At 42.9% G+C, this 23,306-nt stretch overlaps 1 protein-coding gene across 1 annotated transcript in view; it reads right to left on the bottom strand.

Moving 5' to 3' along the window:
• The window catches only part of SH3RF3 (SH3 domain containing ring finger 3), a 304,545-nt gene that overhangs the window by 28,865 nt on the left and 252,374 nt on the right, over positions 1-23,306 (bottom strand). The window contains exons 6-8 of the mRNA XM_084844525.1: positions 21,164-21,334; positions 17,513-17,760; positions 15,078-15,412 (exon numbers count right to left, since the gene is read on the bottom strand). Coding sequence (XP_084700651.1) covers positions 15,078-15,412; positions 17,513-17,760; positions 21,164-21,334 — 754 coding nt within the window. The remainder of the gene's footprint in view (positions 1-15,077; positions 15,413-17,512; positions 17,761-21,163; positions 21,335-23,306) is intronic.

The following is a 23,306-nucleotide window of genomic DNA, read 5'->3' as shown; positions in this document are numbered from 1 at the left end:
CCTCATTTTGGCAAGATTTCCACCTTTTTCACTATAAAGGTACACCTTCATGACAGCTTCAAAGGGGCTTAGACAAACATCCCGGCGCACCCAATCTGCCCTCAACTCCTACCAGTCCTGGTCTCTATTTTTCTGCACCAGAGGCTGAACTGCCTGTAGTCAGGGGTGTAGTGGAGCCAGGGCCCACAGGGTTAAAGCACCAGGACATTTTAATTAGCAGGTATAATGACACCAGAGCCTCGTGTGGCGCAGAGTGGTAGGCGGCAGTATTGCAACCGAACCTCTCCCCACGACCTGAGTTCGATCGCAGCAGAAGCCGGGTCTCAGGTAGCCGGCTCAGGTCGACTCAGCCCTCCATCCTTCCGAGGTCAGTTAAATGAGTACCCAGCTTGCTGGGGGAAAGGTAGTTGCGACTGGGAAGGCAATGGCAAACCACCCCGCTATAGTCTGCCAGGAAAACACCAGCGCAAGCAGACGTCCCTCTAGGGGTCAGCAATGACTTGGTGTTTACACAGGAGGAACCTTTCATAATGACACCATCTCTTCCCTTGAGGCTTCCTTGTTGCCTCTGAGCTTAGCTTTGTGTTGTTGTAATCCAAAGTATTTGGATGTGCCTTTGTCTTGAATGGGTAATTAAGACCCATTAGCTTTACAAAAGCCCTACAAAAGACGTATATAATACACGCATATGCACACATAGAAAGCACACTGGTTCTGAAAGCATAGCCTGAAGGCACATGAGGCAGCCACCATGCTGAAGCTCAGCAGGTCTGGGTCTGGTCAGTGCTTGGAGGGGAGACCACCTGGGAACCACATGTAGCCACCTTGAGTTCCACAATGGAAGAAAGGTGGGATACAAATGTAATAAATAAATGGATCAACATAGCTGCGTGGCTGCATGGACTGTCATAACGAATGTCTGCTATCACTGCTACACTGCCTGTAGGAGCAAACTAGTGTAGGCCAGAAAATCTGCATGGCTGGAGTCCACAAGAAAAAGTGGTATTTTCTTTAACTCAATGCACTTCTTATCTATGGAACCAAATGGGAAGCTGACCTCAGATGTGTCCCAAGACAAATTTTATTTAGTTATTTCAGCATTTTAGTCACATTCTGTGCAGAAAACTACTCGCAGTGTCATGCAATATTTTTTAATGCTAAAAAACAATCTGTATTAAAGCATAGGACAAAAATAAGACAGTCTCAGCAATAACACTTCAATTGCCAAAGCTTAAATCTAAGCCAAATCAGCTCATAGAAAATGTCCTCAAGAACAGCTGTGTGAAAAGCCTGGCAGGCCACTGGGAAGTACATGCCACAGGTGCCGCCAGAAAGAAGACTACCTGGCACTGTGCCTGAATCTCAGGGAAAGGTGGGATGCAGATAAGAGCCTCCCCCATACATCAGGGAAGTACATATAAGAGGGTTTGCTTTGTAAGATCTAGACTGTTTAGGGCTTCATACAACTTCCACTTTCCTGTTTTTGGCTTGAAGATGTGCTTTCAAGAAGCCTCAGCCGCCTTTTCAACGGAGGCTGATCCAGCAAAAGAACATCATCTGAATGTTCTTTGTCTCATGTTTCATGGGAACCAACAAGCAGCTACAGGGAAAAAAAAGAGAGGACCTTCTAGACATGCCAGGTTTCTAACAAATCATGTGATAATTTCAGAGCCAAGATCATTCTTCTGGAGTGAGGGAGGATGTGGGCCATGTGCACTGGATACAACCCCATATGTGTGTTGAGAGGAAATGGAACTTTAGCAGTACATAAGTTATGCTTGAGCTTTTATCATTGCAATGCAAGACTTGGCAGCACTACATTTCTATAGTTAAAACAAATTAGAAATGAGGAGAAGCAGTGTGTGCAGCTGCATGCTATTTGGTAATGCTTATTTTATCATCTTCTGGATTCAAAATCCTTATTGTGACTTCTTAAATGAACTCGTTCCAAAAAAGGCAAGAATTTTAATCAATGTACTAAACTGAAATGAAATTCCAGCTTGAAATAATTTAAGGTTAAACATACTAAATGCTCAATTTTGTCTTAAATACCATCAGTGCTTACTGACTGATAGCCCAATGTGAAGTTTGCCTTGGCAGAATGCTTTGAGAATATACTGGAGGAGCTCATAGTATGCTCAGATTTCATAACGAATATGTTTTTCTGCTTAATGTGAATTTGAACACACACATCATACAATATCAAAGAGCTGGCGATTTCAAAATGTTTCAAAACCAGAAACCTGTCTTCCTCCTAGCGGCTATGTGGAGATAAAAGCACTTTTTCCTTTTGAACAGGCTTAGACAAGAAATAGTTGAAATACATATGTTAATACTTGGTCAACCCTGTCTTCAGGATGTATGGTTATACAACGATTGTATCAGTATTTTGATTCAAGCCAATTTAAATGAGCAATTTGGATGAGGCTTAGAACATACTCTAATACTGAAATAGGAGGATAATAAATCACATTTTTCTACAACAGAAATGTGAAAGACAAGTATCTGTTCAGATTGCACATTTTAACTGATAGTTAGAATGTATGCCAACTAAGGATGGCAGGGAATTCCGCCACAGATCTCGGTGAGGCCGAATGCCAGTGCATTCGGCCCCCCGAAATCTGTGGCGGAATGGCCTGCCACCCCCAGCCCCCCTGTGGATCCCCCCCGGGACGAGACTTACCTGGGGCGGATCTTCTGGGCGGCGGCGGCGGCTTCGGCGGTGGTTGGTCTTCCGACCAGCTGCTGCCGCCGCCATTTGCAGTCTTGTCGCTTTTTTTTTTTACAAGACATGATAGGCTACGTAAAGACTTATGTAGCCTATCACGTCCGGTTTAAAAAACAAACAAACATGCATACGCAAATGGCGGCGGCTATGGCCGCCTCCATTTGCGTTCCTTATTTTTGGCCATCTTAGTCTACGTAAATATTTACGTAGACTAAGACAGCGAAAATAAGGGGAACGCAAATAGCGTAGTGGACGCTATTTGCGTTCCCCCTTATTTTCGCCGTCTTAGTCTACGTAAATATTTACGTAGACTAAGACGGACAAAAATAAGGGACGCAAATGGCGGCGGCCGTCGCCATTTGCGTACGTGCATTTTTTTTTTTTTTTAAAGCCAGACGTGATAGGCTACGTTAAGTCTTTACGTAGCCTATCACGGCTGACTACAGGGATGCAAACGGCGGTGGCTATGGCCGCCGCCACTTGCGTCCCTGCTAGCCAGCAGCCGGATGTCCGGCTGCTGGCGGAGCTGGCCGGCAGCTCCGTGGAATCCCCGCGGAGTGGAGCCAGCTGGCCAGGATTCCGGGGGGAGGGACGGCGTGCGTCCCCCACCCAGCGGAGCCAGGTAAGGGGACTTTCGTACATCCCTAATGGCAACAGTGGAGGAGTGGTTGAGAATATTGACGCCACTGACTTTTGTAATTAGTTGGGTCATTGGTTGAAACGCATGTATTCGTAATGCTCACCTTTGTAGTGAGCTTGGATTGCTGTCTTATAAATTCGTTATCAATTTTGGAATTGATGGCAAGCTTCAGAGTAGGTCCAGTCTGCATCTAAACTATGCCATTTCCATACATGTGCTGAGTTGGTTGGTTTAACCCTTTCCTTTCTTAAGGAAATGTGATGATGTCACTTCAACCCTTTAGTGAAAGGACATTTTTTTTTCTTGTTTGGGGAGTAAAAGTGTTCTTTGGTAGGTGCTGGTGGGAGGCACTGGAGTCTGTGGGAGGCACTGGAGTCTGTCTGTGAGAGTGATACTGGAAAGAAAATCCAAGCTGGAGGAGGTCTCCGTGGTGTGGCACAGGCTGGTACAGCTAACTGGCAAGGTGGAGTGCAAGGCTTTGGTAGATGTCGTTTGTTGCTTACTTGAACGTTAACTAAACTTTCCAGAACAAAATATGTTTCTGGGATGGGGAGCAATGATTATAAACTCATGGATGAGAAGGCAACAGTTAAAGTGAGCTGGCAACGCCCCGACCCCCACCCATTTCCCTTTTGATAAACCAAAGTGTTAGACTTGGATATCAGGGAGGCCATGTGAAAGCAACCAATCAGGGTACGTAACGTGGTGACACATGACGTCATGATGCATTACACAATTGCAGACTACAGCTCCCAAGATAAAGTTTTATATTGCACATGCATAAAAACTTGTATGCTCAAAAAAAAAGATCTTGAATTAAAGGAGAAGTTTCAAGATAACACAGATAAATTCATTACTTTCCGAGGAAATAATGAATTCACTTAGGTTAAGTTTGCCCATCACTAGTTGAGAATAGTCTTGCATATTATGATATAAATTATTATTTTTATAAATATCTCAGGGATAGCATTGTGTATTCAGTAAGGAAATGTCCGGATATTTGTCAACTTTTCATTTCATATTGAAATAGAATAGCCAAGAATAAATATATAGCAAGAAGCATTGCCCATTATTTTAATACTCTCTAGGATTGCGGTGCTTTTCTGTATGACTTTTGTATATATTTCTGGGGTTGGATTCAGTCATACTTAGAGTAGACCCAATGAAATCAATGGGATTTACATTAGTCACAACGAATCTACTGATTTGAATGGGTCTGCTTCAAGTATGATTAAGTCTGGATCCAACCACTGGTTTTTATTTTGTTGAGATATATGATGGAAAGGTTTCTACTTGCTTTCTCCGGTTATATTGTATATTATTGTTTGTAATAGTAAAACCTTTTCTTCCTTCTTTTATAATTATAAAAATGAATAAAGAATTAATTTTTGAAACTTTGTTGATCCCCCGCACCACAATCTTGATGCGTGTACAGTGATGAAAGTAAAGCATACCAATGCACCCACTCTTGCATTTTAAAACCTGCATGTCCTCTTCTATGAATACTAACCTTTGCAGATGAAAATATATCACGTTTTCACATGTTTGGCAAGAGTTATTCAATATGTATGGCTACCAGTGTGGTGTAGTGGTTAGAGTGTTGGACTGGGACTTGGGAGACCTGGGTTCTAGTCCCCACGCAGCCACGAAGCTCACTGGGTGACTTTGGGCCAGTCACTGACTCTCAGCCTAACCTACCTCACAGGGCTGTTGTGAGGATAAAATGCAGAGGTGGGGTATTATATAAGCCGTTTGGGTTCTCTGGAAAAAGAAAAAAAGTTGGAATATAAATGTAGTAGTAGTAGTAACAGTTATTTATTATATTTATACTTCCCTTTTCCTACAAGAGCTCTGAATAGCTAATGTATTTCCTGGGAAGTCTTTCCTCCAGATAGTTTACAAGGCCAGAGTTACTTAGCTTCAGCAGTAGAACTCTTGTCACATGCTTTCAGATAATTTTGTGGGTCACACAAGATAGGCCCTAGTACTTCTCCTACTAGCTGATAATAAGGGGCATCACTGCAGAAGTTCAAGATAGATTCAGGGGGACAAAAGCTTGCACCAGAAAAGGGACTAAGAGCCAAACGTGGTTTGAACATAACATGAACCCATTTTTTTTTAAAGAAAACTCATGGTGTGTTGTCTTACCCATGGTTGTGTGGCAGACGATTGAACAAACATGGTTTGTTTTCTCAATCCGTGAGTTGTTTGTTTCTCTCCTGCTTTGCCCGCTCCTTCCCTGTATCCCAAATACCTTTCAAGCTCTGTAGTACTGGCATGTAGAGCGACTGGGCTTTTTTTTTTACCACACTTGCCCGCCGCTTCTGTAGCCTGGCAAAACAACCCATGAACAACCCACAGTTCTGGGTTCATATGTAACAACAACCTATGGTTTAAACAGCCCAGAGTTCACAACCCAACAATAAACCATAGATTTTCTTTCTGGGTTGTTCATGGTTAACAAATCATGGTTTCTTAGTTAGGGATGGATGGACTCACCGGAGGCCTCTAATGTTGTGGAAATGGCCCTTTACAGCATCTATTGTGCGCAACAGTAAATATACAAAAACATACAGCCCATCTTGCGTAAAAGATGGTGGCTTGAAAGGACGGGTGGCTGCCAGGCATGAGTGGACGGGTCCAGTAAGTCATGGCTGCTCGCACAGCTTGGTGGGCAGGGACAGCAGTTCATTGAACTGGAGTGAGGGGGAGTGGGGGCGGGGAGTCTGACGGACTCCTAGACCCAGTTGGATGCCTGCATCATCCCTATTCTCAGTGCAGCTGGGTTTGCACTAGGGCTGTGCACGGACCCCCTGATCCACTTTGGATGCCGCTTTGGATCTTCTGAAGTGATCCTGATCTGCTTCAGACCGATTCGAACCACTCCTGAAATCTGACTTTTTCCAGGGAAACTCCCAAAGCAAAGAGCTGTAATTTCTCACTGTTTCCAAGCACGCATGTGACACCTTGGCCCCTCCCAGTACTTCTCCAGGGCATCGTGCCCCCCAAAGCCCAGGCATTTTGGCCCACTGGCTTGTGTGCAAGGTGTTGGTGAAATATGAGGTTTTCCACAAAAACTCAGAAAGCAAAGAGCCGTAACTTCTCCCTGTGTCCACAGAAGTGCGTCACACTGGGGCCCCTCCCAGCCTCCCTCGAGGGCATCCCACCTGCCAAATTCCAGGCACTTTGGCCCACTGGCTTGTGTGCAAGGTGCAGGTGAAATTTGATTTTTTCCAGGAAAACTCCCAAAGCCAAGAACTGTAACCTCTCCGCACCTCTGCACCTGCCAACACCCCGAAGAGGCCTCATATTGCGCTGAGGATTTGAGGATTTCCTCATATTGCGCTGGATTGCTTTGCAACACATGGACTGTTATTGGAATAAGAAGGTAATTCTAGACTTCTTCTAAAAGGCTTCTAGACTTTTAGCTTTGCTGTTTTAAATCTGTATTTTAAATTCCTGCACTGCTGCTAGGTTTTATTGTGGTTGTATTGTTATATTGTGGTTTGAATGTTCTCTATATTTTAAATTGTTTTATTGTGTGCCGTTTGGTTTTAATTTTTGTGAACCAGAGAGCTTCAGCTATTGGGTGGTATAGAAATGAAATAAATAAATAAAATTAAATAAATAAAATAAAATAATTAATATAAATACTATGTCTCTCATGCTTTTTCAACACTACCTTGAAATTTGGATGTATAGTGTTGGTGGAACTACAACCTAGCATGCATACACACATGGACACACAATAGCTAAAGAAAAGCATAAATACCTAAGCAAATGATGGGTGTCTTTAGTTTATTGTTTTATATTTCATGTTCTTTTATGGAAGGCAGGGTAACTTCAAGAAATACAGGACAGCACAAGCAGCAAGATAAGAGCAGAAATCAAACAATTTTTTTTTTTTAAAAACCCTTCTTAATTTCTGTTTTGGGAGGATCAACAGAGAGAGAAGACACAGATGGTTCACTTCATCATGATGGGGTGGAACAAACACTACATAGGCTGCTATAATATGCCTTTCTTTCAGAATTTAGAAAGATAGAAGTAAATGCTTGAATATGACTTAAAAGGGGGGGGGGAATGTGTCCAGAAACCAATGTTTTCTTTTAAAAATCAAAATAAGACTGAGTTTTTTAAAATCTAAAAGAGACAGAGTTGACAAAAACGACAAGGAAATAGAGTGGAGAAAGCAAAAGTGACAGTTGACCTTAAACAACATGGAGGGGAGAGTGTAGCAGCAACAACTGAGAAAAAGCTATGTTAGTTCAAAAAATTATGGAAAGGAGAGATGAATCTAACCAAATACAAATAACAAATGAGTTGGAGGTAGAAGGAAATAGGAGAAGGCAGCTGGAAGAGGTGCTGCAAAAGACACCGTCCCAACGGGGATGGAGTATCAAGGAGCAAGGAAACACTCTCAGTACAACCAAGCTTTTTCCTTTTAATTTAAATTTTGAGGAAAGCCTAATGATCAAAATCGAATGAACTGAAGGAGCAACTCCTAGGAATGCACATGCATGTGCGCGCGCACACTATCATCTACCCACACCAGCCCTCTCCCAAAGACACAGCTAGCGTAATAACCGAATGCAGCCTTTCACCGATGTATATATACCGCCTTCCTCCACCTCTCTCTGATTGGAGACTGCTGGTGTCAGTTCTGGCTGAGAGTCCCTATTCACCAAAGTGCACTCCCTCCTCCTCCTGCACTCACTTTCCCACCTTCCCGCGTCCACTCGTCTTCCCCCTCCCTCCCTCCCCCTCCTCACGCCCCTGAAGTTGATACATTTCGGAGCCAGCCTGTGTGGACTGCTCAGTCATTAAGCAAAGCTCCAAATATATGAGGCGGAAGAGGTGCTTCATGGGTTGGGGGCGCTTCGCCGCAGGGTGCCTTGGTACTGCTCTGACCCACCTCGTATCAGAAGGATTCTGCTTCGGATAAGCCTGCTTCACCTCGTTATTTGGGCTTCCTAACGAGGCAGTGCACAGCCCTAGCTTGCACATCACAACAATCCAGAATTCAACAACTTGTAGTTTGAATAACCCACGGGGTTAGCATTATAACCAGGTCATTACTGGCAGCCTCAGCTTGCAGAAACAGAATTATGCATGGCTCAATGCATTCTTTGAGCCCACTTGGTAATTCTGCCCTACATTAAATATTTTGAACAGATTTCACTGCTCACAACGAATTAGACTTTCAGATAGTTGGTTTTCAAATAGATTGAGGTACGTTCCAGGCATCAAACAATAAAGGTGAACTACAGATGATGATAAATTAAACTGTTCCCAGAAGCAACAATGTGCCTACCATTTTAGCGGTGACAGTGGCTGATATCTTGGAGAAGTTTAATCAAAATTCTCATCAAAATTCAAAAGTGGATTTTTCAAAAAGAATAATTAGGTGCCAGAGGGCACAATCCTATGGGGATAGGCAGCCACCTCTGAACTCAGAGGTGACCGCCTATCCAATGCAGGGCAGGAGCAGTGCAGATGGGAACTTCCTCTCCGCACTTCAGCTGCCCTGCATTCGCAGCTAGACAGCCGATTTCGGCTGTCTAGCTGCAGGAAGTCGGAGTGGGGCGGGAGGACACCGGATGATGCATAGGAAGTGTCAGAAAGGGACATCCACCCTTCCTGTCCCACAGAATGCCCCATTTTTGCTGCTCCATGCTCCTCTTACAAGCGTGGAGCACAGGGCCTATCTGTGCTGCCTATAAGGCAGCGCGGGAGGGGGTGGAGCTCAGTTCTCAGGGAACTGACCTATCCTATGGCCGTCTAGCTGCTGACTAGTGGCCGTAGGATTGCATCCTAAATCATCCAGTGTAGTTTACTTCATTAGATTATGCTACTGGAACACTATCAGTTAATTAAAATAAGCAGTTATATTTGGGGTGGCAAACAGTACCCAAATTATTTACCAGGGAAACTGCCAAATGAATTACTGGTACATATGAAATCATAGGGGATTTTGTAATTATCTTACTAGGCAGCATTTAACCTTGTTGAAGAAATGAGAAAATCTCATTCAGTGACTTTAACAAATAATATACACCAGCTCATAGTCTTCGGCTGTGGTTCCAGATAATCATTAACATACATAGCTAGGGAGTACTAGACAAAAGAAATGGATGCAATCTCTATTCTATTGATCTGCAATTGATGCGTGGTTTCAATTATCCTTCCCAAAGTAGTTTGCATATTCCTTCTCTTTTTTATCTTTCCCTGTTAATCCTCCCCAGTGTCATCCTGCAGTGCTAGATGCATCTTCAGCTGTCCCGTCACTTCCACTTGAAACATCATGTTTATTGTCACAACTTTGACTTCAGGTAATGCCTACAGCTGCTCTGCCGTGTAGGGTTTTTCTCTGTTCTTTGGCTTGTGTCAGCCTCCTAACTCTCTTTGTACAAAACCAACCCATCACCAAAATTGGCCTGACCCTGCTTTCCCAGACAGGAATGCTGTTGAGCTTTGGAACTGGGAGGGTTTGGGAAGAAACTCCCACTGTCCAAAAAAAGCTGGGCCAATTATGAGCTGAACCAAACTCCGCTCAGAAATTTGGCTTGGCTCATAATTAGTTCAGCCTGGTGCCATCTGTTCCCAGCCTTCCTTGCTGCTGCTTTCCTTCCACTACCAACCTTGCAAAGTGGCAGAGAAAGTAAGCTAGTGGCAGGGCAACTTTATCCTATTATATTCTGAGTAACCCAATGGCAATTCCAAACATGCTGTGAAACACTCCATCGCTGATAGCTATGGGACAGCAAACACCATAGAAGATAAGATCAAGCATCAAAATGATCTTGGTAGGCTGAAACACTGGGCCGAGACCAACAAGATGAAACGCAACAGAGTCCTGCATTTAGATACAAAAAAGTAAAAGGCATAAGTATAGAATGGGGGAGTCCTGTCTTGGCACCGGTGCATGTGAAAAGGGTCTAGGTATCTTAGTGGATCACAAGTTGAACATGAGCCAGCAGTGCGATGTGGCTACTTAAAAGCTAATGCAATCTTAAGCTGCATTAACAGAAACATAGACCTGGTTTGCACGTCACAACAACCCATGGTTAAAAAAGCAAGGATTGCTCAAAACGAAGTGGGAGCAAGTGAGTGTGCTGGTTCCCAGCCACCCACCTGCTCCCACTGCAGCCACTCCATCCCCGGGTTGTTTACTGTGACATCCAAACCCAGAACTCTGGATTGTCTCTTCCTCAGCCACCAAGTTTGGGTGAGCATCACAAAACTTGAGCTGTTTGTCAGAATTCTTTGAAGAAGGAAAGACTGAACCCATTTCAAATTGTCGTAGGTGGGTTGTGATCAACTCTAATCCTAGCTTGTTTAATTCCTGCTTCTATTTCAGTTTTCACTAGAATGTTAGAACATGGAAACAAACATTTTGTATCTCCACAGCTGCTCAGTCTTTGGCTAGCTTGACAGGAATCATGAAATTTGTGACAAGGACACTAACTGCATCTCTTAACAAGTAGTCGATAGCCCAGACATAAGGAACCTCCAGCCTGTGGGCTGAATATGGCTTGTGGGGGATCCTCATCTTGCCCACCAAGCTTCTTGTCCAGGTCCTGCTGCTGTGCCCTCCCCCAAACTGTAGGGAAGGGAAAGAGATAAGCCCTTTCCCCTGGCCCAGTGCTGAGAGTCTCCTTTCTCAGTGCTGGAAAAAGGGAAATGTCCCCTCCTGCACGGATCAGCTGAGGAAGGGGAGCTGGGTAGGGTGTGTGTGTGTATGTGTGTGTGTATGTGTGTATGTGAAAATGTGGAGGGGCACATGACAGCATTGGCTCCACCCACATTGGGCAGTGGCCCTGTCAACTTTGGCATGTGGGCCTGGCCCAGGTTCAATTTAGCCCTTGGGCTGAAAATGGTTCCCCATCCTGGTATAGGCAAAGTCCTTAATCCAGTGGAATTCTGGTGAAAGTAGAAATAAAATGGATAGCGATAGAAATAATCCTACGCATAGGTTTTCTTATGCAAGGTTCATGTGGGACTCTACCTCACCTTGTGGGACTCTACCTCACCTTGGGAAACTGGCAGGACTCATAGAGCTGTGGGACTCCACCTCACCTTGGAAAACTATCCATTTAAATGAAGGCCAGGTTTAAATTATGGGCAAGTTTTTTTTTGGTTTTTTTTTTAAGAACGATCAAGAAGAGGAGAGATGTTTTATTTCAAAGGCAAAGTCTGATGTCTCAAGTAGGATGACAGTATACTACTGAGGAACATACTGTCTACCTAGAAGCATGGTCAGTTAAAACTTTCCTATTTTATAGGACTTTGGGACTAAAACTTGCTACCACAACTATTCTAAAAAATGAAATATGTGAATAGATTTTTTAAAAAATACATGGTAGAATTACGTGCATATATTGGCCTCATGTGGGGGAAGGATAGATTCCTAGAATTAATGGGATGTCATTATTTCTCCTCTTTAGCTATTCAGTGTGATGTATCTGATTTTAACTGTGTTGTGCATTAATTAAATTGAGAGAAGTGGAGGGACAGACAGACAGAGGTTTCTGCTTATTCTCTATAGAAATAAAAGCACAGGTTTTATTTTTCCAAATCTAAATCCAATGTCTTAAAGCTGCAGTGGCTGGTTCTTGGTCAGCAACTAGCTTGCCTGAGGACCACTTAGAGAAGAAAATGAGGGTGGTGCACCAGAATCTTGAACCCCTCCTTGAAGTGCTCTTCTCTCAAGTTCAGTTATCATGACACTGCCTGTTCGATATCCTTTTTTGCATACATAAGCCTAGATTTGCCTACGTGTTCCAGCTAGTAGAAGTGAAATCTAAAGTAGAAGTTTGGAAAAACTGTTGTGGAGTGATATCATTTTGCCCTACATTCATATTGGGTTGGATCCAGATTTAGGGAATCTCTACACCTCAAGTTTATTGCGCATTCATGGTTGCTCACTCACTGAATTGTGCAGGTCCATTACATGACATCATGGTTGTCCAGTCATTATTCCATTATTTCCTCCTACCTATCCCATGTTTTCCTCAAATGGAAAAAATGGGGTATTTTTCCAGATATGGGCAAATGGAGCGCCATGTCCTCCCCATGTATTTCTCCCCTAGAGTGAATGAAGCGCTGAGTGTGGCTGTTGGGACAGTGGTCATGCTGTAGAAGGTGGTGACAAAGGTCTGATGGGCGTTCAGCCTTCCTGCTCCTGCGCCATTTTGGCTCCTCGCCATTTTCAGCCTGCCTGTTCAAAACAGGGCAGCAGCGGGGGGGGGGAGAAGAGGCGCTGAGTGGAAGGGACTGGCCAAAAGAATGGAAGAGGGGGGCAGGGCCCGGGGAGATCTGTGGGGGGGCTGTCCATGTGTCAGTCCCCATCCACCAGTGATGTGCAAGGGGAGGGAAAGGGGCAGGAACCCAGGAGCAAGTATCGCTGAACCTGGAGCGTGTGTAATGCCTCTTCATGGAAACATAACATCTACAGAGAAGGAAGTGCGTGTAAAGGGAATCAGTTGTGATCCTGCATTTAAAACCGAAGTGGGAAGCCCCGTTTTAAGTGCAGGATTTTAGGCTGGTGTAGAAATCCCCTTAGGCATGTGCAACTGGGCTCCTTGAAGTAGACTTTCCTGCCCCCTCCTCCCACAACAGCCCCTACAGCCCCCTAAAAATGCTACACAGAGTTGAGGAACCTGCTGAATGGTGTGGATTATGGTGAGGGGGGGATCCCCTAAAAACTGAGCAGAAGTAACTTCCATGAGTGGACTGTTTTGACTGCAAAAGAACTAAGTTGATTTTTAAAAATGATACTGATAACATATCAGAATGTTTAGCTGGAAAAGCAATGCAGAAGTTTTAATATTAAACAGATATCAGTTAAATATAAACTGATATTACATGCCTGGAACTTCTTTGAAAAGAAAGAAAAATCCTTTAGGATACAGTAACCCTTTGTGTACAGTTGTGTGTGTTACAGTAACAAAGGCCTCAGAAGTTCTAGAGGGGAGACCAGATGATCCATATAAAAGCTCATAGTCTTCAGCAGTGCAGCTGATGACTGCTCATGAGGTGTCCTTCATCACACTCAGCAGACTGCCAACTCCCAACAAGAATAAAGCCAGCTATTCAAGAGAAAAGGCTCAGTATCCTCCTCTTATACAACAATTCAAATATCTATGTAGTTTGCTTCTAGGCAGAGTGTAATCAGGAAGCTCTGCAATCAGTTTCCCATGGACAGACTTCATCACCGATGTATGGGGATTGTTAGCAAAGTGTATACTCTGTACAAAAGCAAAATACTTCATTTGTTAAGAGCCTAACAGGCTGAACATGTTTAAAGGAGCTTGGCACTAGCTTTCATTAACAAAATGTTTAAATGTGTTGACATTGAAAGATTGCTCCCAAGGCTGAATCCTAAAAGCCTGGACCTACAAGGTATCAATCACATACTGCAACGAGTCATATTTAATCCCGTCCTCTCTCTCTTTTACTGAAGCATGGCAGTGCAATTTTCTGAAAGAAATGGAGATGTTTACAGTACTGTTAAAAGAACCTCAGGCATTTATAAGTCAGTGTTTTATTACGCCCCTGACTCCAAGCCCCAAGGCCTAAAGCACATATAACATCTTCTGTGTAACTAGGCAGACAGCTTTCTGCACATTTGGCCATATGGCAGTGGAGCCTGTGACACTTCTCTAATGCCTTTTTCTGCGCTGTTTCAAATTTGTAGGATTTAGACAAAGAACATGTTAATGGCCAGGAGAGAAAAATACAACAGATGGAGACCTGAACTGATTTCTTCATGTGTAGGTGGGAACTCAACCAATCAGCAGTTCCAAGCTAAATCAATAAAATAAGTGTGGAAATAGCTTTAGGCTACTGATGCTCAGCATTAAAAACTCTTTTTACTAATACACACATGACCTGATAGGCTGAAAGGGTCATTAACAAATGGGAAGAAGGTATCTGGCTACTTCTGGATGGGCTCTTATTTCTCCATACTAGAGATTGGGAAGGGATTATAAAGACCCAAGAAGCTAATTAAACCTGCGATGGTCCTGAAATTTAACAAGGAAAAGATAATATGTATAAAAACTAGATTTGTCAAGAAGGTCCTAATTTAAATAAGAATGACTAGAGGATGATTGTATTGATGATTTTGTATTTTATCCTGTTTTTATAATGGGCTCCAGTGGTCTTGGGCTCCTTCACACTCAGCTTTTTTCCTGCGATTGAGATTGCTCCTTCACGGAAGTTTGCGGGTTCTTTACATGACGCCATGACCCTCCAGGGCATCTCCTGCACTAAATGCCCTTTGTTCCATTTTTAAATAGATCACAGATAATTACCCCATTGTGTTCCGCTTGAGTTTCCTCCGTGAAAAGAGGAAAAGCGGCAAGAAGAGGAGCGAGAGCGATGAAAGATAACAGAAGATTCAGATATGGGGAGAAGGATGGGGAAGGGGGAGGGAGGAAAGGAAGGATGTGAAAAAGGGAGTCATTGTGATCCTGCATTTAAAATGGACGCAGAAAGCCCCTTTTTAAATGCAGGATTTGGGGCTGGTGTAAAGATGTCCCTTGTATCCAGGTGGCTAATCAGGCCTACACCCACTTAGCTTGAAGAATTCTGCAGCATCAGCTGCTCCCTGACCATGCACTGGACCCTACATTTGTTATTTTTAAGGATCGGTGTAAAATCTGTTTCACTCAACTGCTTTGTTGTAGCAGAGAAGTCAATTACCTTTTCGTTTTTCCTCTCTTCTGCTTTGCAGGCTGTGTTGGTTGGGCTGCAATTTGCCAGGCTACTGATGGGCCCGCTTCCCGCTTCTCCATTCAGGTTGACTGCAGTGACATTGGGAGGAGTAATCGCTGCTGCAGCTGAAGTGAGGGGAATCATGGGCCTGGCACACTGTGCTCCAGGGATGACGTGCACAGGAGAGTGGTGGACATGTTGTGGAGAAACCACAGAGTGTGGCCTGACCACAGTTGCTGGGAGGCGGGATGGAGAGTTCTGGCTTCTAAGGGGTGATACTGTAGCTGTGGGCCGGTCCTGCGCCTGCACAGAAGGGTGCACAACTGAAAAGAAAAGGAGAGAGAAGGGGCATAATAAGAAAAGAACTTCACTGTCAATAACACTGCCAAGATAGCAAAAGGCGTAACAGCCACTTCTAGAGGTCCAGTTCAGGCTGAAACTCTTTAACTATAGCTCATCTGTAATGCAAACTGTCCAGTGTGTAGATTGCTATGTCAAAACATCAGACAAAATTGTACCGAAAAGACTGGCTAACATAGTACAAACAGTCTTTTAAAAACAAGACCTTACAACTTCCACTTTCTAATTTATTTTGCAATCTGTAGAAAGATCTTCAGCACTCTTAGCTCAGAAGTAAATTTCATTCAAAGCAAATGTGTTTAGGATCAGGGAGAAAGGAATTTCAACAGCAGCTGCTTTTTTTTTCAAGGCAGTAAAGGATACCCTATTCCAAACCATTAAGACCCAAAGCAGATGCTACTTTAAAGATGAAGCCAGCAGCTATGCGTTTTTCTTTTTTACTCTAGAGTATGTATAGCCCCCCCCCAATCTGGATCAGAACCCCAGCACAGCAGGGAGGGAGGTTTTAATCCTTTCATTCCACTGTGGTCCTGATTAGGGGGTGTGTGCCTGTAGTTTATATTGCCCAGTAGTGTTCCACGTACTTTAATGGATCACTATTTGTCAATAAGAATTGCAGGTGCATGGCCCCTGATCTGGACTGGAATCTCAAGGTGGTGGGGGAGGGGGAGGGTTAAAGCCCCACCCCTTATACTAGAGTCCTGATAGTCCTGATCTGTGTCAAGGGCCCTGCACTTACTCTAGAGTAAAAAAGGTAAAGTCCATTTTGGCCCAAAGTCTTCCTCACATAGGAATGTAGGACGCTGCCTGATTCCAGGTCAGACTATTTGTCCACCCAGCCCAGTACTGTCTCCTCTGACTTTCAACACCTCTCTAGGGTTGCAGGTAGAAAAGGGTCTTTCCCATCATCTGCCAGCTGACGCTTTTAAATGGAGATGCCAAGGACTGAATTGGGGGCCTTCTTCATATGTTCTTCTGCTAAGCTATGGCCCCTCCCCTTCGGGACAGAACATCAAGTTGCAAATTCAAATATTCTTTATACAATACCTTTTATTATAAACATATCTAAAAGTAATCTTAAAAACTTCTAAATCTCATCATCCTTACTATACCAAGAAAGCTAGTTATTTTTTCCTTCCTCTGACTTCCATCAGAACCGGCACAGTTTGTATCAATTTATTATTTAAAATGTATTCTTCTCAAAGCTTTTTTTAAAAAAACAAGTTCTCTCTAATGTATTAATTTCATTGAAAATTCAGGGCTAGCTCACCCTGGGAATGAAGCAGTCATTTAACCCTCAAGTCCACGCTGTGGCACCTCTGCCAGATGTTGAGTGTTTTTGGTTTAAGTTGCTCGGGACAAATGAGATAACTCTGCAGGAAAGTAAAGCAATCTGGTGGCCATCAGAAAACATTTCTGAAGCAGCTCTGAAATGGCCACAGGGATGCATAATTTACTTTTATTTACTATGCATTATAGCCAATGGTGTAAAGGCAGCATAAATTTGTATGCATGAAATTCTTCTTTGAATCAAGAATGCCATCTTGAAAAAGGTACATTACCAAATGCATATATTCTATTTATGTTTTAAAAGGTAGAGGGTGTTGTATTTCAGATCTCTGGATTTATCATTTGTGTTTGCTCTGCATAGTAAACACCTTTCATCTTTCAAAGCCTAATAAAAGGTTTTAAAACATTAAGCCACGCACTGCTTGGTAGGTGGACTTAGATGTGTTGCCCTTCTTAGCATGCGGGATGTTTTATGTGGATGTTTTATGCTCTCAAAATGAATTTGTGTAAATATTTGTAGGCGCTGTAATTGATTTTAGCTGTGGCTACAGGACAACCTGATAAACAAAATGTAGTTCCCAGCAATCAATAAATTCTACCCTAAGTATTACAGGCAAATAAAAACCTGTCCTTATTACATGCTGAGTTTTAAATAGAGTGAAAGATTTTCTGAGGAAACCTACAGAGACAGGAGGCTTCCAGTGGCTTGTGAGTCAGAGATATAAGCAGATCTGGAGAACAGAATGCCTGGGCACATGAAGGACTATACATACCCATTTGCACAGAACCGCGAGGCTGGATGATGGTTTGCTGAGAGGAATACCGTGAGCAGTTATTCATCTGCGGGGAGGCTGTTGGCAGCTGGGGTTGAGTGGGAGGGGTAGTTATTGGAACTGCTGGTCTGATAACAGTAGCAGTGTTTGTAAGAGCTGGGCCTCCTGAGTGGACAGCTCCCGGACAGCCTTTTGCTGTGGGTGACCCGCCTGCCAAGTTCCTGGGCTGACCAGCTCCTGTGGGAACCCTGGGGGGCGGGGGGGGGGCAGGGAGGTTGAGAGAGGGAGAGAGAGAGAGAGAGAGAGAGAGAGAGAATGTGAATGTTCTGTATGGACATACAAGAAACCAAATGGCATGCTCTTCAGGGGGCTTCCCTCACAATCCTCGTTTTCTCCTGTGAAATCAGAGGTTGTGAGATTATGCATGGTGTGCAAGTTACTGTAGATCAGAGGTGGGAAACCTCAGGCTCAGGGCCCTGATCCAGCCTTCGTAGGGTCTCCATCAGGCCATGCAGGGTTTCCCAGATGACTATGTCCCCTTTGCCCTGACTGCCAATCGTTCGGTGGCTTCCTAGCTTTTGCATGGTGTGTTTTTCCCATTCTAAAAGGTTGAAATGCCTCTCCTAAGGCTTAGCTACTGGCAGTAAGAGCTTTAAGATCAAATATTCTGGTATTTTTGGCCCTGCTCCCACCACTGGAATGCAGCACCCTAGAGCTTCTCCAAAATTGAATTTGGCCCTCAGGCTGAAAGAGGTTCCCCACTCCTGCTGTACGTGATGCAATGCACAACTGCTGCAAGAAATTTGGGGCTGAGATGGGAGTTACATTTCTGGGGCAATTTATTCTGCCACATTTTCCACTCCACGCAGCTGAAGCTGTATGGGATCAATAATTTTAATTGGAAAGCAAGGTACTAGAGTATCTTTGGGTTGCTTAGCTGCATACGTCAGGGACAGGCAGAAGGTAGATCAGGATCTACTGGTAGATCCCTGGGTGATTTGCAGTAGGTTGACAAGAGTTTCTGACTCCCAATAGTGTAATAATAGCAAGGGAACTTGAAAGTTTAAAGAACAAACAAAATCTCTGCCATGGCTGGCTTTATGCTAATCACGCGGTCTCAGCGCTCCTCATCTGTAAAATATAAGTATTAATTGGTTGCCAGGTCTTTGTGCAGCTCTACTGGCCCTTTGATTCTTTGTATTTGAATCCCTTCTCTATAGTAACTCAGACGAAGGAATAAACAGCTTATGGCTCATGGGGGGGCAGTATGCATTGACTATACTGCCCCCTTCCCTGCATTTTGCACCTGGCTCTGATTAGTGGACCTCAGGGTTCTAGTAAAAAATGAAGTAGATGTCACAAGGCTGTCTGCCCAACCCTGCCATAGGTCACCAAGGATTACAAAAAATGTGTGAATCACTGCGTGCTATAAAAATCACGATGGAATGAATGTCATCAGATCTCTATGTTTACCTACCTGGACCTTCAGATAATCTTCAGAGGCCCTGCTCTGTCTGCACCCGCCACGTGAAGTGGGAGAAGGAGATGGCTTTCTCAGTGATAGCATGCTTGCCTGGAGCCTTTTATCATATTTTCAAGGCCAGATGAAGAACTCTTTATTCACCCAGGACTTTTAAATAAACTTGCCATTTTTTTTTAAAAAAGCTTTTGAGGTCTGAGCTGCTAATTGGTCTTATTTTTCCACTGCTAGAAACGTAAATTTTTAAATTTGCATTTTATTTATTTATTTCATTTATATCCCACCTTTTTTCCTCCAAGGAACTCAAGGCGGCATACATAATTCTCCTCCTCCTCCATTTTATCCTCACAACAACAACCCTGTGAGGTAGGTTGGGCTGAGAGTCTGTGACTGGTCCAAAGTCACCCAGTGAGCTTCCGTGGCTGAGTGGGAACTAGAACCTGGATCTCCCGACTCCCAGTCCAGCACTCTAGCCAATACACCACACTGGTTCATTTTTGGTTCTGTAAGCCACCCAGAGTTGATGAGTGACCATACAAATATGGCAAATAACTGAATAAATTTTGCTGGGTGAATGTGCTGGGAGAATGTAGCCACAGGAGCAGAATGTAATGCAAAATATGCAACACGTGAACAAGCACAAGCACATAACATTGAAACCAATGGGTGTAGGCGCACCTAACTCTGCACAAGACAGAAAGCTTAGTCTGCAAGTAAGTTGTCTTGCTTTGAGTCCTTACATGTATATAGAAAGAGCCAAACAGAAATCCGTGCAGTGCAATGCATGTCTACCCAGAAGTAAGTCCTATTAAATTCAGTGGGACTTACTCCCAAGTATATATAGGATTGCAGCCTTAATCTTAGAGTTGCTCCCCTAAGGAGATATAAATTTTATAGTACAAAAGGAATGCGGGCTGCATGAATGGAAGAAGTTTGGAATTATGCTCCTGGATAGTATAAAGGCAAACATACATTTTCATTGTTATAGAACCCAATTAATATGCATGCTTGTTCAGTAAATAAATGAATTAAAAAGTTGAAAACTTAGACCAGTGATTTAAATCCGTTCTTTAAATCCTGATTTAAATTGCCTTGATTTAAAATCAATCCACCCTGTTCTCAGCCAGGTAAACAGAAAATGAAAAAGGGTGACCAGAAACAGCACCTTAGCTTAAGGTGATGCATGGACACAAATATATGAAGTTTTCTTATACTGGCCCAGTTTGCATGTGGCAGCGATTGTGGGTGAATTAACTGCTGAAATCCGGCGGGGGTGAGTGAACGTGCTGCCTGCCTCCGGAGCACTTGTCAGTGCTGCTTTCAATTTACAACCTACAGTCGCCCTGTTCATAGGTTGGTAGTGTGACATCCAAACATGGATATCTGTGGTTTATTTAACTCACGATTGAGGTTACATGCGAACTGGGTCATTGAGTGGTTTGTAATCCCAGTTTGTAGAGAGCACTTAAAGTCTAGTTTCTAATTTGGATGTCTCTGGAAGCTGTAGTTTAACAAATCAGGCAGTATCCCATAAGGCAAGGCATGCCCTATGAGGAAGGGGGAGGAGGGCGCAGTGGAGCATGTTCCTTCCTATTCCAACAAACTGTGATTCGTTGGACAAGGAAAGTGATGTTTGGACAGAGTCAGACCAATTATCCATCTGGCCCAGTGCTATCTATGCTGAATGTCACCAGGTCTCTAGGGCCTCAGGTAAATATTTTCCCCAGCTCACCTGACAGTGATCTTTTTACCTTGAAATGACCAGCATGTGTTCAGCCACTGAGCTACAGCTATAGTAGACCATTGTGGTCCCAAAGACCAGTGTCGTCTAACTTGGCAGGTGGATTACATGCACTGAAAAAACACATCCAATCTCCCCATTGTTACAAATGAATTTTGAAGATGCCATTAAAATACGTTATGAAGCAGAAAGTGAACTCTCTATTAAAAACAAACATATAGAAATATCAAAAGTGTAACTGATTATTATTATTATTATTATTATTATTATTATTAATATCCTGCCTTTTTCCCAATACTGGGACTCTGATAGCAGAGACACCTGTGGAATATTTTAGGGAAGCACTAATTTAACAGCAAGTATATCCATTTTTGAATCACTGCTAATGAGGTATCTGAACCTCAGTGCTGAACTTCCCACTGTCTCTCACCTGGAAACAGGAGTAACATAATTGCCTGGAAAGACTCCGGACATGCCATTTCTCAAAGATGTCCCTTTGAACCAGCCATCTTGACACTTCTCAATAACGCGATACATTTCACCCTTACGTAGTTCCAGTTCATCAGTCTTCTGGGGCTTGTATGCATACAGTGCCAAGTAGCTGTAAGAAAGAAACAACATAAACTGTGAACGGATAAAGCGGAAGTATTTTAGTTTAATCTAGACAGTGCTATTTATTAGAAGTAATGTTTCTAATACATAGGTAAGAAGGAAGCTACTAAAGTGGTAAACCAGGTAAAGAATAGCAAAGAGTACTGATAAAAAATATTAAGAGAAAACTCAAAGACTGTTTCCAGGTAAAGTTAGGCATGACTTTTCAAGTTATACTGTAATTAACTTGTTCTGTTGGTTTCAATAGGACAGTTACAACTAACTTTAGCTGGATATGGGTGATTGAAATAAAATGTAACAATAAATTATAAAGATTAAAATGTTGCAGTAATCAAGAAATGTTGCAAAATGGTTAAAAAAAAAACTTTTAACACTTCACAACTAGCCAGTGGAACTAATTACAAAAGAGTATTGAAACCAGTAATATTTGAAAAAGTACTAGAAATAATTTATAAAGAAGATAATTCCCAACATTCCCTGATAATTGATTCATAAGTGATGTTTAAAAAGTGCTAAAGAATGGGTTGTATTATAAAAAACTGCATTTACTCTGTTAAATTCTGAGTGAATTTCTTGTAACAGGAGTAGAAGGAGATCAGTCTCATAGAACAGTTAAAAAAAGAAATACGGAACACTATAAGCCCTGTGACTGTTAACTGCAGCCAATAAATGACTTTTTAGAATTTCGATTTCTAGGCAATATAATTTGAAGAATAAATCCTGTTTGTTTCCTTTATTCTATTCCTTTATGGTGCAAGGAGTCTTTTTGCAGGCAGGACATAAGCAGCAGTAATTAGTAGAACACTTATATTTTGTAACAACTTCTCTAGGCACATTTTGCTTGCAGTACACAACATCATGAGCAAATAATTCATATTTATATCTGACAACAGATCTGAGAAAGTATTGCAGCATTGTCAGTCATGTATGCGCAAAGGACCATGTTCATCAGCATGGGCCATGTTATCTGGCACTGCTGCAACCTGTGCTGGGCAGCATAAAAACAACAAGCATAGAGACTGACACTGTCCTTGACTGCTTGGTGGCCTTAGAACACAGGGCTGGAGTCAGGACTCCCAGCATTAAGGGAAAGGGAGGTGCTGGGAGGCTGCTTTGACCCCTATGCTGGAGCAGTAGCAGTTGCAGCAAGTGTGTCACAGGGAGAAAACCCCTCTGTAGCCTAGGAGGATTATATAAAGAGCTTCTTTATGCAGAATGAGGGGTTGGGAGAAGGTGGAGAGGGAAGTACTAAGCCGTAAAATGTACCTTGCATTCAATCCAGAGCCGCAGATACCCAATCCCTAATCCTAGTTGTAGCATCATGCTACAGGTGGCCAGGATAACATTATTTTAACCCACATTTAGAAGCAAGTGGCTTTGGACTTTCACAGGAAGCAACTTTTTACCTGTTACCTGTTTTGGCCCTAGCAAAGGGTTGCAATATAATATCCAGCAATATAATATAATGCAATATAATATCTAGTAAGCCTCAATTAACATGAGACTGAACGTTATCTTGTTCATTTTGTTGATTCTTTACTGAAATCCTTCAGTGTAGTTAATGCTTTTAGCCAAGATGGCTATGCTGAAATTCCTAAAAACTGTGTTTGCAAAATTTGGCTTAATATGTGGACATGTTTTCTGGATGGAGGTAGAAGAGACACCTGCTGTCAGTAAGCATGTAAAATCTGTTTTTGTATAGAAATGACCCAGCTAAGTAGAAAAAGTGTTTTTAGAGTCCCTTGGAGTGTGCCCTTGGCAACAGATTGAGATTTACAGTGTTTTCCAGCTATGAAGTCTCTGGACATGACTGCTTTTCATCACCTACTAGCATATGCTTTGTGGCTGAGATAAACCTATAGAAAAGAAAATTAACCCAACACCTTCAAAGCTGCAATAAGATGACATTTCACAGCATTATGGGTGGGAACTAGTTAACTGACACACTTTTAATCTATGAT

Source organism: Heloderma suspectum, chromosome 3, assembly GCF_057233095.1.
Source record: "Heloderma suspectum isolate Gila_16-S chromosome 3, 16-S_ref, whole genome shotgun sequence".
In the NCBI taxonomy this organism is placed as follows: domain Eukaryota; kingdom Metazoa; phylum Chordata; class Lepidosauria; order Squamata; family Helodermatidae; genus Heloderma; species Heloderma suspectum.
The sequence above is the reverse complement of the archived record's forward strand: the minus strand, read 5'-3'. Positions and strand labels throughout refer to the sequence as shown.